This window comes from Homalodisca vitripennis, chromosome 5, assembly GCF_021130785.1.
Source record: "Homalodisca vitripennis isolate AUS2020 chromosome 5, UT_GWSS_2.1, whole genome shotgun sequence".
NCBI classification, from domain to species: Eukaryota; Metazoa; Arthropoda; class Insecta; order Hemiptera; family Cicadellidae; genus Homalodisca; species Homalodisca vitripennis.
Window position 1 is genome coordinate 146,608,970 of NC_060211.1, and position 19,191 is coordinate 146,628,160.

Consider the following 19,191-nt stretch of genomic DNA (forward strand, 5'->3'; position numbering starts at 1 on the left):
CCTGACATGAGCTGAATATAAACACCTAATACGGTATGAAACACTTAAAAGCGATCAATGTAAAAAGTAGTTACATAGTATAAGTCATGCAGGAAGGGGACAATGAATTTAACATCAGAATGAATATTAGAGAAAGGTTAAGCTGAGATATACACATATTTACAACAAAATATTGTGAACACTAAATTTGAAATTTTATAAATAAATTTAGAAAAACAAATCGAGATAACCTTTCAATATCATGAGCAACAAACTGATGTTCTAAACAGGTTTTTTGCCTTTTTTATAGTTCTCTATTTCTTTCAAACCAAGAGAATTACTCAGTAGATTACACTGTAAACACTTAAACCTACACTAGTGTAAATGTAGCTAAATACTGTTGCTTGTCTACTCTGGGGTGGAAAATGCGTGTCTAAATCTCGCTCTAATTTGGCACTACTGCTAGGGTCTGTGTGCTGTGCGTGGTGGTGGTAGTGGTAGGCCTGGCTGCTAGTCCACACATATACAACAATCATGCCACAACATCTACACAGTAAGCGACACGCAAAGCTAAGCTAAGCTTGGAGTGTATTGTCAAGATGAGCACACTGATGGGCAAGCTCAGCAAAATAAATCTAAGTCTTTAATATACAACTTGATTTAATCAATGGACGGTAAACTAACAAAACAGTAGTTCCAGTCTATTACTATGAATCTTTAAAGCTACAATATAATATTATTCAGTTATTTGTTTCTAAAATAAAATTTATGAAAAAAATCTCGTACCTAAATTAAGAAAATAAGTAAAAATGTAACATTTGCATTTGGAGTGTATGGCCTGTCTATAAAGCTTCATTTACGTTATAAAAACTATCACCTTAACATTTCAGTACCTTAGAGGATTCTGTATTTCTATACACATTTGTGCTTATGGCTGCCAACCCTTTTCCTGCCATGACAAAATATAAGTTACTTTCTTTTCTCATTTAACCTCTGGAGTCCAGTAACAATTTTACTGTAAAGCTTTAATGTTAAATTATTACAGTGTCTCAGAAATTGAAGACGTTAAACTTCTTTAAGCGCAACAACTCTCTGTTTATGATACACTGATCTTGAGCTCCTAGAAATCTTTTCATATCTTAGTTTCTGCAGAGATGGTTAAAATATGATTAATCTGTCTATTTTCTCTATTTTATTATAGGACATTTATTTCCTACGTGTGAAAGAATATTGAAACTACTGTAAACTTTTTTCATAACATCATCAGAGTAAAAAACATCTATCTACCTATCAAAACTGATTAAGCAGTGGTTCTGTCTTTGTAAGTTTTCAAGAGTATTATGTTCTTTGATGATAATTGATTTTTGAAGTAAGGTTTTATACAGATTTGCATTGCAGTGTTGTCTGTATGATGTAGTTTTCATACAGGAACACTATACTCACTCAGGACCATATTTATTCAGCTATACGATGACACAGAAACAGTTTATAGTGGGGCTGGATGAAATTTGTATTCTAATATGTAGTAAGTTGGTTATAGTTTGTAAACAAGGGTTTCATTAGAAGGTCGTTCTTTAGCCTAACAGTCAGCATTTATGTTACTCATAAGGACTTTTAAATTGTTATGTGTAATATTCCAATTTAAAATTCCATTATCTGTTACTAAAATATTAAGTTTTATAATTGCAAATAAATGAGAAAACTAAAATGATTAAAATATATTTGCTATCCAGTGAATAATTAACATTAAAATATTTTGTTAAGCTTGCTGTGTGAGATGCAACAGAAGTGAAACAAATATGTGATAGACATGCAGCAAAATAACAGACAGACAGTATGCCACAAACCTCCGTGTCTATAGACGTGAGTTTGCTCAGCAACATCTGCCGCTTTTGGTTCAGCAGGTCTCGGAACACATCGGTGGTGGACTGGGGTCCTTGCTCGTCATTAGGGTCTTGCACCAGTCGTACGCTGGGGTTTTGCCCATAGATTCCTGAGCTTTCTCCTAAAAATTCACAAAAATTACTGATCAAATTCTTTGAAATCAAACATGTCTTGAAATATTTCTGTTGTGGATTAGAATCCTGGTTTAAGGTCTTGTATCAGTTATACACTGGAATTCAGCCCATAGATTCCTGAGCTTTCTCATGAAGTATACAAAAACTTACTGGCAGTATTTCTTAGGATTGAACATGTCTTGAAACATTTTATTTGTGGTCTAGGATCCTCATCAGTAGAATTTTTTGTCAGTTTCATGCTGCGGTTTCTAGTCAGATTCAGCTGTTGATTACATTGTTGCCAAGCTCATATTATAGCTTCTCAATATAGATAATATGGTTTGTGTATTTTGATCACAACTTAAAAAATGTTCTTCAGTCAAATTTAAAAATTTTGTTTTTATTCATTACAAATTTTTTAGTGTTAAAACAAGACACAATATTATGTTTCTTTTACTTTCATCTGGGTTCAGTAGTTTATGGGAAACATCAGTTCCAGTCCGGTTATGGTTTTAGTTTTCCCTAAGTTTACTCAAAGAAGTTTAAAATAAATGACAGCATCCTGAATGCATGACTATTAATAATGTAAACAGTCCCTCAAAGATAGCAAATCCAGGCTGCATTACAGAATTTCAGTCTTAAGTAACTCTAGGGTTACATATGTGACGTGGAGAAGGCTCACCAAAGGCACTAGCTTGTGAGGACTTGCGAGAAGTGTCCGGGGGATAGTGGAAAGGCACTGGGGAGCTGCTTGGGCTCTGGGGTGAGCGAAGGTTCTCCCGGCTCCCAAACGGGCTGCTGGACTGAAAATAACTCATAATTATTAGAGATTAAATGCTAAAATTATTTTACCAGTTTATGAAAACCATCTCTAATGAAAGAATAAGTATTTAATGTATGTACAGAGTGTAACAGAAAGGTTAGGTTGGTTATGCATTTTCAGATTCTATTGTGTGATTCTAAGCTACAAATTTAGAATATTTTTTTTCCAATTTTCACTTTGTTTAGCAGCTGTACACCATTTTGTTTTTTTATTAAAACAGTTTTATTTTTGTTGTTATTTTTCATACCAATACCTACCGATTGGAAACTGATCTTACAAACATGTTAATTTGGCTATATTTACATTTATTAGATATTTAAAGATTTAATAGTCAGTTTCAGTGTTGTATTTTAATTGCAGTAACAGCTGTTCAAATACTGTTATATTATTGGCCATTTAGTTTGCTTGTGTAATACAAAACCTTCCATAACATAGTTATTTCTAAACCAATTTTTAAAGACAAAGTATCCTTGGAAAGGAAAGGTTATTTGAAAATATGTTTGTATATTATAAAATTTTGATTAAAGCAATAGTTTATTAGGTATTTAAAAAAACAAAAATTAAATGGCTGCCATTTCAAAAATATTAAACTTGTATAAAAATATTTTTCTGATATAATACTGTTTGACATGGATAATACTGTAGACTCTTGGAGCAATTGGAAAATTCTTTAAATATTACTAAATGTTAATAAAAACACTACTTTTTCCAAATTGTTTATTTTTTAGACGAGGCCTTTCGAAACCAAAGGTTTTATCTTAAGGCAACTCCACAAATAAATATTTACACATTGTTTGTTACAATTAATATTAAAATAACATTATGGTGTAAAAACGTAAATACAAAAATTTTGGAAATACACCATTTTACATTTTTACATTTTACATTACATATTTTAATATTAATTGTAACAAACAATGTGTAAATATTTATTTTTGGAGTTGCCTGAAGATGAAACCTTTGGTTTCGAAAGGCCTCGTCCAAAAAATAAAAAATAAACAATTTGGAAAAAGTAGTGTTTTTATTAACATTTAGTAATATTTAATGGATAATACTGTTTGGATGGAAGTTTTCTAACAATCATAAAGACAACAACAAAAATATAAAATTGTATAATAAAAAAATGCCATATAGCTGCTAAAGAAAGTAGAATTGAAAAAAATTATTCTTCATTTTTCGCTTAGAATCACACATAGAATCTGAAAATGTTCAGCCAGCCCAATCTTTTTGTTACATCCTGTATATATTTTACTGTATAATATTTATGTTCACAGATTTTATTTTGAACATTTAATTAGTTGGTAAATGTTTTCAGATCTACTTTAACTAAGTGACGGAAATATTAATCTCATTTATGGTCATAAAGTAACCCGTAGAAAACCTATATATATATATTAAATAAAGTTCTTCCGATGAAAGTAACTTTTTAACAATTAATTTTTGTCTCATATTAAAACTAATTTAAAGTTGGATATGGTTGGAAAGTTGTTCAGCTTACAACCCAAGTTAATTTGCTTGCTGCACCCTTTGCTGACAGTTTAGCTTCTAGGGAAATTCCACCCCTGGATAGACCTATGGCTCCATTTCTCACTAAAAAGATTAAATTTAATCAGTAAACTTAGTGGATGGACATTATATTATCAAAAGTGTTCACACTATACTATTTTAGAATATTATGTTTAATTTATGGTTTTTTATCTACAATGTCTTCAAAACATACTAGGGCTTTTTATCACTTTTACAGCTATATAGAGTGTACTAGTGGTAATTTTTTTGTAATTAATTCTCTAAGTTATCCATAACATTCAATAATTAATACATTTATTTTTTTAAATTTTACCTTTTAAAGTTGAAATGTCTGTAAATTCAATGCCTATCTTATCTTTTTTCCTACAATTTCATTCCATTTACTAAATATTTTAGTGCACTCAATGGATATGAGACTTATTTTATTTCCAAACTGTGTAATCAGTTTACTAAGTAATTCATGACCAAACCTAACCTAACCAAACCAACCAAACCTCTGATGACCGAAATAGTGTGGAAGAGATCTATCTACCTGAGAGAGCATGCTGGCGTCCAAACCTCCCTCTGCCAGGTCTTTGGTCCAGTAGTGAGTGTGGGCTATCTCCAGTACTTGGAACACTGAAGCCATGCCTCCTAGTCCGTTGTTACTGTAGGTCTGCTCTAGACCTTTCACTATAGCCTGCAGCACAGTCAGCATTCCTTTCCACACTGAGTGGCTCACACACTACAACAACAATAACATAAGTATTGTAACTCTATTAAAGGAGTGAGAATTGTCTGTTTCAAAGACTAATTGTTCCAATAGACTACTTGCCTGTAGCCACATGCCACAATAAGTAACACAATTTTAAGGTAGGATAAGAATAAAATCAAATTTAAAATGGATACAGTACTATTAATTTGTTAACACATTCAATTACTCTTAAAGCTTTGTTGTTTTTATCTTCAATCTAAAATCTACTCCCACTTCAGAATTGGATGATGGAATTCCATTACCTTTAACAATTTCCATCCCTGCCATGCAATTGTTCAAATACTGTTTATAAATCAGTCTCAAAACTAATATCATTTATAGTAAAAAACTCAATACACAATTGACTTGTAGACAAATCACTTTATTAACATATTCATAGAGAATAGTTTTGGCGCCACTTACAACAGTTGAGAAAAAGAATAATTATATTGTTAACTATAGTTAAAGTTATGTTACAGCTTAGTTTTGTTACATTTCAAGTTTTTATCCAGTTCTCAAAGTGCTCAATAGTGCAGTAGGATCTATCAAGAGGCCACTTCATAAGCTTGTTCTTTACATTAGCAGCACTGATCATCTTCACTTCCTCTGGCAGAATATTCAGGAACTTAGCACCGATATATGTTGGTTACTTCTCAAAGATCGTCAGTCTGTGGGTTTGCAGAATGTAATTGTTGGCTGCTCTGGTATTGTACCTGTGGATGTCAGTGTCTTTGCTCGGATTTTGTTTATAAGCATACAGAGCACTTTGAATAATAAAAAGTGCTACTACAGTTAGAATTTTAAGATCTTTAAATCCATCACAATATGAGCCCCAGGGTTGCAATCCTGCCAGTATCCGGATTGCTTTCTTATGGAGTATGAGAATTCTTTGTAAGTTTGTTTAGAATAACTGCCCCAGAATATCAGTCCATATCTTAATTGTGTTTTAAATAGAGCTAAGTATACAGTTCTTGTCACTTTCTCATGACTAATTTGTTTTAGTCGTCGCAGTACATATAGGGTTGAGCTGTGTTTTTTACACTGATGATCCATTTGGAATAGCCAAGAAGCATCGTCTATATGTACTCCCAGATATTTGACTTTCTCAACTCTCATTATTTCTGGCAGCCCTGACATATCTTTCTTTTTCCTACCAATGAATAACTGTTGACTTTTCTTTTAATTTAGTACCAATTCATTACTTTGGCAGTAATGTGAAGCCATAGCCATTGCAATGTGAGATGCTACGTCTAAATCTTCAGGTAGTTTGTTTTTTTAAAAGAAGTACAGTGTCATCTGAGTACATAAAAGTTGTGCAATAGTCACTGATGTAATGTGGGAATTCGCTGACAAATATAATGTACAAGATTAGTCCCAACACTGATCCTTGTGGGACTCCTTTCTTTATACTTAGTGAATTGGATGTGGTTTTTCTGATTACTCCTTTCTTATATAAGTTTATTTATACAACCTGTGTTCTTGAAGTTAAATAGCTTGTGAACTGTGCTGATAGGTCTCAAACTCCTATGTTTTAAATTTTTCATCAGCATTCCATAATTTATATAATCAAATGCTTTACGAATGAGGTGGTGGCATGCTAGTAACCTACATTAAAACCAGTAGCGGCCACTCTCCAAATTCATTGCTTCAGTGTGAGCTCAGCCATTATCGGAGAATGTTGTATTGCTTGCCGCCTCTTTTGCTGGTATAGGTGGACAATTTGGAGCATTTCGTTTCAGGATCAGCCACTATTGTTGATGACACAACATCTGCTGTTGACATGTGCTACAACCTCGGTTGAAAACACCAAATTTCCCACTACAAATGCATTAGCGAGGAAATGGTTACGAACAGAAAAAAGTGAAAGCAGCTAACAGTTATGCCAAGACCTTTGATGCAATAAAATAACATAAAGGGGGTTGACCAAATGGACCAAATGATGGCTTATTGCTCTTGTTAGCACAACACCCTCAGAGTATAAAAAGATTTTTTTCCACTCTTTGTTCACTTACAAATATGTTGTAAATAGTGTCTTTCTTTTTTTCATTTTTCATTTACATTGTTTGTGAACTAGTCACATTTATTGAACTGAACTAACTCAACTACCTCAACGAAGACAGCCTCCACTGGATGGAATACATTATGTAATGTACTCGAAATGATGTCACTGTTTTCAACCAATGCTACCTTAATGCCTGGACATCTTTTGATGACATTATATAACTTTTTATAAGTGACCAATAATAATATGTCAGCAATTTATATACACAATTCTAAGCATTTTCAGCACTCAACACGTTAAATTCTCTATTTCAGTGTTCAATGGACAAAGTTGATTAAGAAAACACAAGAGCTACAACTTTTCGGAAATGATAGACAATTATTACAACTAACTGGATCATGTGAGCTTAAATAATCTAGATGTGGATTAACAAAGACTGGGATTTAACTTCCGAAACTAGAACAAAGGAATCTCCAAGTGTGAGGTATGGTTTCAAGTGTTGTTGTGTGTTCACACTCACTCAACTGAGGGTCTCACTTTATAAAGCCACTACAGTTATCCTGTCTTCATAGATATTTAGAACTACAGCATGCTGCTACAGTAAAGTACTTCATTGGCTGTGATAGAGGAACACTAACCACATCGTCGATATGGTCTGCTGGGCTGATCTTGCGGTCCAGAGTCCGGTTGAGTTTGCTGACCATGAAGTTGCGGTAACTCTCATCTTCCATCAGCTTCTTGAGCCTGTTCATCTTCAACCATTTGACACCCTCCCCCTCCAACACCTGATTCACCACCTGTCAGCCAACAGTCACAGTCAAATTAGTTCTTCAATTCTCCATGATTATTATTCAATAAGTACACACTTCTTAAAGAGATGTATTAACCCTACTCGTATCTATATAACTGGACACCTTGTTAATGGTGAATTAACTGTCCTTACTCATCACAGCACCAATATTCTACAGGTAGATGAGAGATAATGTTAGTTTGTATTAAGAACCACACCTCTGGTTTGCTTGGAAATAACCTGTAATTTCCACGTCTAAGTTTTTATGGACTTCCATAGATAGAAAACAAAAATTTCCTCAATTATTTTTTAGTATAGTCTGCATAGCCAAATTGTTAAAAAAACAACTTCAGAGTTTCAAACTTCAATTCTTAATGGTTATTGAAAGATTTTGTGATTGAATAATTTCACAACTGATAGGTTTCCATTGCTATCTTACAACATTTCTAACATATCCAAATGAACACCTAAAATGAAAAAAATTATTGTGGTAATAAAATTTAATATAAATCTGTTTGGTCACTTTAAAGATCTTGTGATGAATCAGTCAATGAGTGAATTATGAGAAATTAAAAATTTTAAAGTACAACGTACATCTTTCAAGAACGCCTGGTTGTCCGAGTTTGTGGTGGACCGCTCGTTGCTCTGTTGTCTCTGCAGGTCATCCTGGCGGCCTCGTGCGGTTGTGTGGCGTATGAGTGGTGAGCGCTCTACAATTCCCTTGCGACCTGTCACACCAGCTACAGAGTTACACTACTAATTGTGGGCTTTCACAAGGACAAACACAGGTTTTACATTAATGTGTAAATAAGATAGAACGATTTTTTCAATATAGTTTTTAATGAAACCAATTACAACTGTCTAATAGTAAAAATAAAAAAAATTAATTATGTTATTAAACAGTCTTACACATAAATACAATTGTGAGAAAACAAAAATATTTTTACTAACTCTATTAGGTAGATATTTTAAACGTATTGACTATCACATGCATATACAAGGTGTAAAAGACAACAAGCAATGTGCTTAAAGAGTGCACGTGAAAAGCAAAACAAAGACAATGTAATAAAAGATGTGTATTACATAAGTGCAAAGGTTCAACAATAATGGGGTTGTTAAAGAAATGAATGATTTTCAAATTACGTTTTTCGATAAAAATATGGCTAAACTATTAAAATTTAGCATTAAGGGTTTTATAACCACAATAATTGAGCTTCGTTGATTACGGGAGAATTATTACTTGAAACTAACACAAAAAAAACCTATTTTATTATTTTAGTGATAGAGACCTGTACTTAAATAGTTATATTCTTCTCTTTAATATATATATATATATATATATATATATATATATATATATATATATATATATATATATATATATATATATCAGTGCTGTGATAATTATGTACATTAAGTTAAATTAATATACTTTAAGTAATCAAACCAGAGTACAAAATTTTTACACTTTTAGCCAATTCCCATTCTGTATTTGTACTTATTGAAAAGATTCACAAATCTTTGTCAACAGAGGATTCAGAAAGAAAAGAACATCTTGGACCATTTATCTACATTCTAAATATTTTTCTTCTTTATATCTGGTTTAAAGTTGAATAGTCAAGTGATTGTATATATTATTTTATGAAATAAATTAATAACAATTTTAAAAGAGACTCGATTAAGGATAGCACATTAACATGTCCTGCTAAAGTTTTTGATTTTCAGTATTCCAGATGGATGAAAGATGTTTCCAAACAAAGACCTTAAACCATTAAACAATATGAAATGTATCTTTTTTATTCGGTAATTTAATATATTACTCTCCCTAATCTAAAGATTCTGTGTAATCTTCTATATCTTATACCTAAAATATTTGTTGTTTCCTACGGGTTCTTTACGTTTCATTGTAAATTCTACAATTATTTTGTAAAAACCTTAAATTTTATTTTGAACATTTTCATTTTTAAAATATTAAAAAAATAAGAAAACTACAGAGTTCTTTGCATGTATAAGTCACAACTATGTGCTATAGTAATGTCTGATCTGAAAGCAGAAATGAGAAGTGCGTTTCTCTTCAAAACTTAAAGTGCAAAACAATTTTTGTTCATTTATGGAAAAATAAAGAGAAAACTTCCTGACAAAATATGATGTAGATAGTACTGTAACATTTAGATAAGGTAAACATATTTTTCAGTAAAAATAAGATAGAACCAGAAGTTGTACATGCACACAAACATGGAAGCACATTTTCTGAAAAATAAGGCTTTAACAAGTGTTCAAAAATAATTATAAAGTATGACACAAAGTCTCTACATTCACACAGAAGATATTTTATATTTCTTAATGATCCAGTATGCAATAGGGCATCTGCCACTGTCCAGGTGTTAGAAAACTGTTGTTTGGACAAAAATCAAATATATAAGTTAAAAAATTAAACTATTTCTCATTAATTAAGTTTATAAGTGTCAAACATTAAAATAAAATGAATATGAAAATACTAATAGTTCTCGGGATGTGTTACAAGCAATCTTCATTGAAATTAAACCATAATTATTGTTACTATCTTGAGTTTAATTCCATTTTAGCCAAAGATCTGTGGCTGTATCGACCTCAGAGAGCATACAACATTTGCCTCTGTATATTTCCATAGTTGTACTGATATGCTGCAAATAAAAAGCTTAAAATGTTAAGAGTTTCGGAAAAAAGTCATGTACTAATAATGTTGAATCATTATAAGAAATTCTCCACTTAGAAAATGTAAATATTATTACTTAAAAATGTAACCTTTATTAATTTTTAGTGACTCATGTAGTGTACTTTATTCAATAACGAGTTTTACAATTAATTGACTTAAGAATGTTTTAATTAGTAAAACAAATAATTTAGATTATTAAGCTACCACAGTCTTAATTTCATTGTAATAAATCATGTACAATATAATACTATTTCACGTTTATCTCAATACAATAAATGAATAAATAAAGGGTTTGATATTGAAATACGCATCTAAACTTTTTGGGTTTTAGTAAACTATGTTGTACTAGTTTATTCATAACGTATCATTCTAAAATGACTCACAAAAATTTACATAAAAAATACTAGTATAAGGCAGAAAAACGGTATGAAATGTATCATTATTCTTATGAAACAAAATTGAGGATTGCCATGTGAATTTAATTAGTAAAAACCCAGTGTTAGATAAAAATATAGATATCCTATGTCTAACAAGAGCAATCATTGTATTGGTTGCTTTTGTAACCAATAAAAACGAGTGTATTATTTAGGTTCTATCAGAATTCATGAATTACCCTCAAGTGTTCTATTTAAACAAGAAAATGGGTAACATTTATATTACTCAATAATTGTTTGAATGAACAATTTCCTCTTATTTTTAAAAAGTAATTATATTCAAGGCATTTAGATATCATGGGATTAAATAACAAGAAAAAAGGTGATAAAGGTATTTGTCAGGATGGTCTGTTCTTTCTAATGAATCCATCCCAAGCTCAGGCATCTGCCATAACATGCTATGTTTCAATATAGAAAAGAAAGTGCATGCTTATACAGAATGGTTGTCATTGAAGGAAAGGGGTTTTACAGATTCTAGAAGAGAGACGGAAACAATCATAATATGAATTTGTAAACATAAAGCCAAAGATGCAGGGAAACACAATGTCTGAAGTAAGTAATCTTTAATTCATCGGGGTCTAGGGTCAGAGACAAATTAAAGCCAGCATATACATTAAAAATGAAGAGATTACGCAGGTAGTATGGAAAAAGCTACACGGAAAATACAAAAAAACCTTTGTTAACCTTTGGGGAAAGGTCCGAAAGGCTGTGCCTTCTCTTTAGGTTTGGGAGGAGTCGCCGTTTGCTGGGGTGGGGGGTCCCTGGAGGGGCGTGGACTCTTGTTGCCTACAACACACAACATTACCACAACCTTGCCTGCAAAGGTTTTAACAAACCCTTTGTAATTAATACTACCTACTTTATCTGATAAAAAGATTCTTTCTTGGTTAGAGTTAGAGTAATTTTTTTCTTTTGTTTGACATTTCACAAATAGTTTTTCTATAGTGAATTCTGTCATTAGTATCCCTTAAAGATCTAGGTTTTAAAATCTGAATTAATGAATTACCCAAGATCGATAAATTACATTCTGCAGTTCAGTTTAGCATGTTTCCCAAAACTAACTCAGTAGGAATTTAATTTCTTTCTATATTTTCATATTTAAAATATTTGTTGTTATATTTTGTTCAGAGCATGATTATTTATACTATGTTATTTGGAATAGTATAAGATATGTTTTAATGAAAGTACAGTCCTAATTTGCATGTTTTTTGTTGCAAACAAAGTAAACATTTCTATTACAAGTTGAAAATTATGTTGCCCCATAATTTAAACATGAGGATACCCTCAATATGTAAAGGATAGTAAGGAGAACAATGTTTTATGAAGTATTAAGATTTTCCATGAGATTTTTACGGTACGCTACCTTTCGGGTTGATATTCATATTTAAAATTGCCAGTCTTGCTGAAATAACTATTTTTTAAACTGAGTCAAATATAATGTCATTAAATTACAACATTTTTTCCCAACAAAAACTAAATACTGCTATTTGATTTGGATTTTTCTACGTTTTATGGACTTACACATCAAAAAAATTCTATTTATCTTTAGAATGAATTGATGTTCAAAAAACTTAGTGTGAAGACCAGTTACTTAGATGAGCCTATATGGGTTTAGTCGCTATAATGAGTCTATTATAATAACTGTTTATTTACATCTGACAAATGTAAATTCGTAATCAACTAATCCAAATGTCTCAAATCTGAAGTTACCGCAGTAGTTAAACAGTATTTAATAAATAATACTACTTCAAAGGGAATAAAATAAATCCTGAAATCAACACAAAAAGGAAACCAATAACCATTTGACAGTAAACATTAGCAGTTAACTCATAGTTGTCTTATCCTGTGAGAGGATAAAAGTATGAAGCATTTTGAAAAATTTCGCATCGCCTCGCTTTAACAGCTACCATTCAGTCAGTTCAGACAAGATGAGGAGCTGACGATGTAAAAAGCAGCACAATGCCAACAACTTTGCACTTCAGCCAATAACACAAAACAGCTTAAAAAGCTTGCTTATAAAATAATCTAATAATATTCAGACGCTTAAGAAAATATGCAAAGATTTACAAGAAGGAATAAAATAACATTTTGTTAATATACGATACTTTGTATTACACTAGGTATAAAGGTAAAATGGCTAAAACAAAATTCTCAAAGGTGACGCAAATTCTGTAACACCTTTTTATACCATTCTATATAGCCAACGTTAAATTGTATAAAACATAGATAACATGATGTTGCAAACGTGAACTCTAAATTAGCTGAACCTAATTTTTATTTCTATATTAAAAATTTATACGAGGTATGGCTATTAAATAACGGGACTGATATTGTAAAAAAATGTATTTTCATTTTAAACATAATTACTTATTATCACCTTCAATATACACCCCTTCTTTATCACTGCAACGCTCCATGCGAATTTTCCATTGTTTCAAACAATGCTGAAAGTCATCTTCTGTCAACTCTTTCAGGAGTCTTGCCGCTTTTTCTTGAACAGCTTCTACGGATTCAAATCTCGTACCTTTCAATGCAGATTTCACCTTAGGTAAAAGATAAAAGTCGCATGGTGCTAGGTCTGGCGAGTAAGGTGGATGTTCTAACACTGGGATGCTGTACTTGGTCAGGAACCGCTTGACAGATAACGCGGAATGAGCTGGCGCATTGTCTTGGTGCAAAATCCATGATTTGTCTTTCCACATTTCGGGTCGTTTTTTTCTTACTCTTTCACGTAGTTTATTAAGTACCTCAAGATAGTAATGTTGATTAATTGTTTGACCTTCAGGAACCCAGTGAAGGTACACAATCCCATGAATGTCGAAAAAAAACAATCATCATTGCTTTAAATTTTGACTTGCTCATTCTTGCTTTTTTGGCTCTCGGTGAAGTTGAGGTCTTCCAATGCATGGATTGGCGCTTCGTTTCCAGATCATAAGTAAAAAAACCACGATTCATCACATGTTATTATTCTTTCCAATAAATTTGGGTCATTTTAAATGGCATTCAAAGTGTCAGTACAAACATTTTTACGAGCTGCTTGTTGATCAATCGTAAGAATTTTTGGTACCATTTTTGCACACACTTTTCGCATTTTCAAATTGTCATGTAAAATTTGCCGTACACATTCTTTATCAATGCCTACAGATTCAGCAACTGCACGAATGCTTAATCGTCAGTCAGACCAAATCAAATTAGCAACTTTTTTGACATTGTCTTCCGTTTTTGATGTTGAAGGACGACCTAGCCGTGAATCATCTTCCACGTCTTGTCGACCATCTTGAAAACGCTTAAACCATTAAAAAACACGAGTCCGCGATAAACATTCACTGACATACACTTCTTTTAATAAATTATAGGTTTCGGTAGCGGTTTTTTTTCCAAGTTTAACGTGAAATTTAATAACAATTCGTTGCTCTATTATTACGCTAACCATTTTTCCGGCAAAACAAAATAACAACACTTACATAAATGAAGGTTATGACACAACGATGTTGTTTACAGAAACGAGACTAACTGCATTCTGAAGAGGAAGTCTCAAACTATACAGCTGTTGGTCATTGTTGGTTGGCGCATGCGCACTCGTTCCACTGCAGCGTCAGTCCCGTTATTTAATAGCCATACCTCGTATTTGTCCATGACTGTTATTTGTAAGCTGTTACCTATATTATCCAACCTTCACTATTTTAATTATCCTCCACGGTTCCTGTTTTTTAGCACTATTATTATCAAACTAGTTCTATAACTGCCTAAATATATAAATTGTCCTTTTTCTGATGTTAAACTTCCAACATATGTAAAAAATTATTGCTAAGTAACTCACCTAACCCTTATTACTCAAACACTTTCCTTTTCTCAGGATCCAAAAGGACATCTTTTGATAGGGACTGCTTCGGAGCTTCAACCATAAAAGCTTATTATTGATAAAAAGTGTATCTGCCAGTTTAATTTTCTGTTGATGATTTTGATTCCTGTTCACTTTCTAATACTTCACTAATTATATCATTATTGATAGATCACCAAAACAAGCCATAGTCATGCTGTAAGTATTTTAATGATAGTAAACTTGTTCTGTACAGTGTAAACCATACTGTGAAATAACAATAAGAATGTTTACTAATCATTTAATAAAAATGTTTATAGATTTTGTCACAGTAAATTGCTATACAGTTACACAGATACATAAATGTAACTTACAAATAAAACAACAATATTGTTAGTGTGACCATATGGAAGAAATATTTTCCTTCTTATATAACAAATTCTTTTTGAAATCTTCTATAAACTAATAATCTAAAACAACAATCTTTGAATGTCAGAAAAAAGGAGTTGTAACTAAAAAAATCAATTAGCCCACTTAAACAAAAGCACAACATATTAAAGATGGATTAAATGGGAGGAAGAGTATGTCATTTAGCTGGTACATAATTTTTTAATGGGGGAGAATCATTAACCAAGTGCGTTCTTAGGTTCAAGAATTCTCAATTTAAAGCAAATAAATGAAACTATGAGTAACATGCATGTCTAATACAACAGGCCAAGGGAGTTGTATTAATAATATCAATGAAATCAGAGAAGACTAGTTGTAGAAAGGCTGATCTCCCAGACAGATCACTAATACCAGTTTTTCCTACATGAACTGAAAAACTTGAACTAAAAAACTTGTATCAGCCTTCATGTATTCAATTGGAAATTCATTCCTAAGAGATTTATTCCCTAAAAAGCAACCACAGAATTCTTTAGATTGAGGTGAAATCTCATTCATGAGTGACTGTACTCAGTACGAACTAAGCATTAAATTCCTTATAGGAAGATGAAATATATTCCTGAGATGTACTATTCATTATGAACTAACCACATAGTTATTTAGTTTGAGGTGAAATCTCATTCCTAAGAGACTACTCACTGTTAACCAACCATTGAATCCCTTACATAGAGGTGAACACTCATTCCTGAGAGACTGTATTCACCTTGCTGCTCACAGCAGACATGAAGTAGTTCAACCTTAGAGAGGCAAATAAAACATAAAACTCCTATAGAGAGCAATCAAACTCTCAGAGCTAGACTTGCTTCTCATTCGATTGTAAGTTACAGTCAATGTTCAAAGAGAACATGTAGGCCATTCAACAAGGAACCATACTGTCTGGAATAGTTTGTCAAGACCAGTTGGTAGAATATTCAGGGAGTCAAGAACCAATTTGTATTGATTGTATAAGAACACAATCTAGTTTTCTGTAGAATTGATAGAGGATTTATTCCCAGTTACCAACATTAGCTGATGTTGATATAACTTGTTCACATGTCTGAGGGATTGTTTTAATAATTATATTACAAGCTAAAAAATATGTCCTGTGATCACATTTATCATTTGGTTCCTCATTTCAACCTCCCAAACTAGTTCTACTAATAATTATTTTTTTCCCAAAGGAAATTCCTCTATAAATTTCAAAAATATGGTAACATTTTGGGTTCTTGTAACATTCAAATTCTTTCTCATCTCCTACATTAGAGAACTTCTTTCTGTGTATAAAAGAATAATATAGAATCTCTTTCAAGTTGTTTTGTTATAGCTGATTTAAATTAAACAAGTAATTCTTGTTAAAGCTTCAGTTTAACAACCATGAATTTTAGAGCAACTTTATTTCACTCCATGTAAGTTATTTATTTATATCTTAATTTCTTTGTAAAACAGTTAATGAATATTTTATCCTTTTCATGCTTTTATTAGGTATTATTTTTCCTTGGTAGTTTACTGTGCCTGTAAATGTCTTTGAATGCTACATAATGTGCATAGTCTAAGTCTTCATGTAAGATAAAGCTTGACAATGAAATGTTCACATACCAAAGAGGTCACTGAAGATGCTGGTGGTCTGCGCTGCGATGCCATTGAGGTCGCTGCTGATGTTGCTGAAGAAGTCCCGGCCAGTTTGACGACTGAGGTCTGACTGTACCAGGGATGTCTGAGGAACCGGAGTCTGATCTGTTGAGTCCCTTCTCTCTCGTGAGTCTCCCAGAGCCTGAAATTACACCACAAACATTTCTTAAATACATTCATTACGTCTTAATTTTGAAGTTTCCAATCGATGAAAGGGCACTTCGATCATTCTATACAATTTAACTACAACCATTTAAGATATTCAAATTGTTTACAATTTTAAGTACAAATAATATACTGATACAATGGCAAAAATCTATTCAAGATTAAATAAACTTGTTCAGCTTTATATGACAAAGGAAGAAACAACAATCATAAATTTCACTGAAGTATTAACTTAGTATAAATAATTCTAATACATCTGATTCATTTCTTATGTGAAGAGTGTGAAATTGGTGTCAAATATTCAGGAAATTCACTGCATGAAACAATGCAACAAATGGTTCCACGTTAGGTGTGTAAACATTACAAAACCCAATATAAAGAAACAAAACAATAGTCAAATTGATATCTGGACTTGGACCTTCTGTACAAACACTATAAGCAAAGCCATGGAGATCATACAACTAAAAAATAAAAATACAAAATAACGAACAGACATATAACGAGAGTATAAATACCAAACCTCAAGATAAAACTGAAAACTCCCAAAACAAACGTAACCTTATTCACTGTGGCTGAAGAGATAAGTAAACACTTTACTCTCTGAAAACCAAAAGCTTAAAAACAGGACTTGCTGAAAATGAGTCTGGAAAATTTTAAACTACAAGCAAAAATTCTTGAATTGAAGAATAAAAACAAATGTGAAGAGGAAATAGTGAAATGGAGCATATCATAAAGACAGTATACTACAAGAAATGGTCCACAACATAGAGAGTCAATGGGAGAAAGGAAAAGAAATTCAAGAACTCATGAAGTCTTTTGAAGATCATGACAATGAAAAAGAAGCAATAATCAGCAAACTTGAAAAGAAATAAAATACATATGAAACTAAATACTCAAAAGGATATAAAACAGTAGACTAACCTATAGCAAACACAAAAACACTGAAAGGTTCTGGAACACAAACAAACAACACCAAAGCATCGCCCTCGAGCACAAATCCGTATATGCTCATTTTGGCCAATGAAACTTGATAGCAAAAACTCAAGCGAGATTGAAAAAACAATATCACATTCTTCAAAGGGTTAAATAGGTTAAAATTAAAGCTTTAATGTTGTTTAGGACACGGTCAAAAATAATAATACACAGTTGTGTATTAACTATTAGATAGCAAACTCAATGCATTAAAAACGGTCCTTGTTGCACATCAAATTCATGTATTTAACTATGATAGAAAAAAATATGAAGTACTCTCTCACTCGAACTGAATGGAATGTGGAATGATTCTCTTGTTGTATTATACCAGACGATGCTATTCCATTTCCATACACACAATACAAAGCCCGAAGTAGTTAATATCAGTAGTTAAAACTTACCTTCAAGAGACCTTTTTTAGAAGCAACTTCTTTGGCACTTTTCGTCAGGTCTCCAAAAGTACTCTTCCCAACATATGTTAGGTCCTCAAACGTGTTCTTGCTCACTCCAGCTGCTGTCTTGCTTGCCTCTATCGCAGTCTTCTGTGCCTCTCCTGCTGCCTTTTTTGCTGTTAATGTCAACTGGAACAGTCACAATAGCAAACTAGAGTAAATTTTCCAATGTACATAAGTTTATGGAAAATGTTCTTGCTCAATTCTTCTATGCTCTTTGGTGTTAAAAGTCAGCTGGCTGGAACAGTTATAATATCAGGGTACATGATGGTTTGTTAATAGTTGTAGTGATATTTTCCATACATTATGATTATTATTCAATATCCAAAATTGAATTGAATATTGATATCAAACAGATGCACAATTCAGATGAGACAATGAGAATACCTCTTCATATAAAATACACTGGATAGCTGCTGGAGATTCCAAATTCTAGGAGGCAATCTGTACCACTGTCAGATTTCAGTTGCTGCACTAAGGGGAGGGTGAAATGGAACTTCACTCAATACTCGCATACCTTCCAGGTTTTAACTAGTAATCAGTCTATCTTAAAATTGAAATCAGACTGATGAGTAGCAGAAATCCAAGATTCTCTTGTGAGGATAGGTACTGAAGTTGTCATAACACTAAATTCAGCCAGATACAGAATTAGTTGGATAATGTTATATAATAGAATCATTTAAATTTAAAAAGCGTACACAGAGACACAAAGATTAACCAGCAATTTCAGCCATTTGATCACAAACCATG

General features: G+C 32.2%; 1 protein-coding gene across 18 annotated transcripts in view; it reads right to left on the minus strand.

Annotated features, from left to right (window-relative positions):
- LOC124362985 (MAP kinase-activating death domain protein) overlaps window positions 1-19,191 on the minus strand; it is a 191,780-nt gene that overhangs the window by 30,943 nt on the left and 141,646 nt on the right. For 17 of the 18 annotated variants that reach the window (XM_046817926.1, XM_046817924.1, XM_046817931.1 and 14 more), the window contains 8 exons: window positions 18,391-18,570; window positions 16,820-16,994; window positions 11,665-11,766; window positions 8,446-8,579; window positions 7,700-7,858; window positions 4,859-5,050; window positions 2,659-2,779; window positions 1,827-1,984 (listed from right to left, as the gene is read on the minus strand). In XM_046817926.1, the coding sequence (XP_046673882.1) occupies window positions 1,827-1,984; window positions 2,659-2,779; window positions 4,859-5,050; window positions 7,700-7,858; window positions 8,446-8,579; window positions 11,665-11,766; window positions 16,820-16,994; window positions 18,391-18,570 (1,221 nt within the window). The remainder of the gene's footprint in view (window positions 1-1,826; window positions 1,985-2,658; window positions 2,780-4,858; window positions 5,051-7,699; window positions 7,859-8,445; window positions 8,580-11,664; window positions 11,767-16,819; window positions 16,995-18,390; window positions 18,571-19,191) is intronic. The other variant, XM_046817925.1, reaches the window with a different exon arrangement.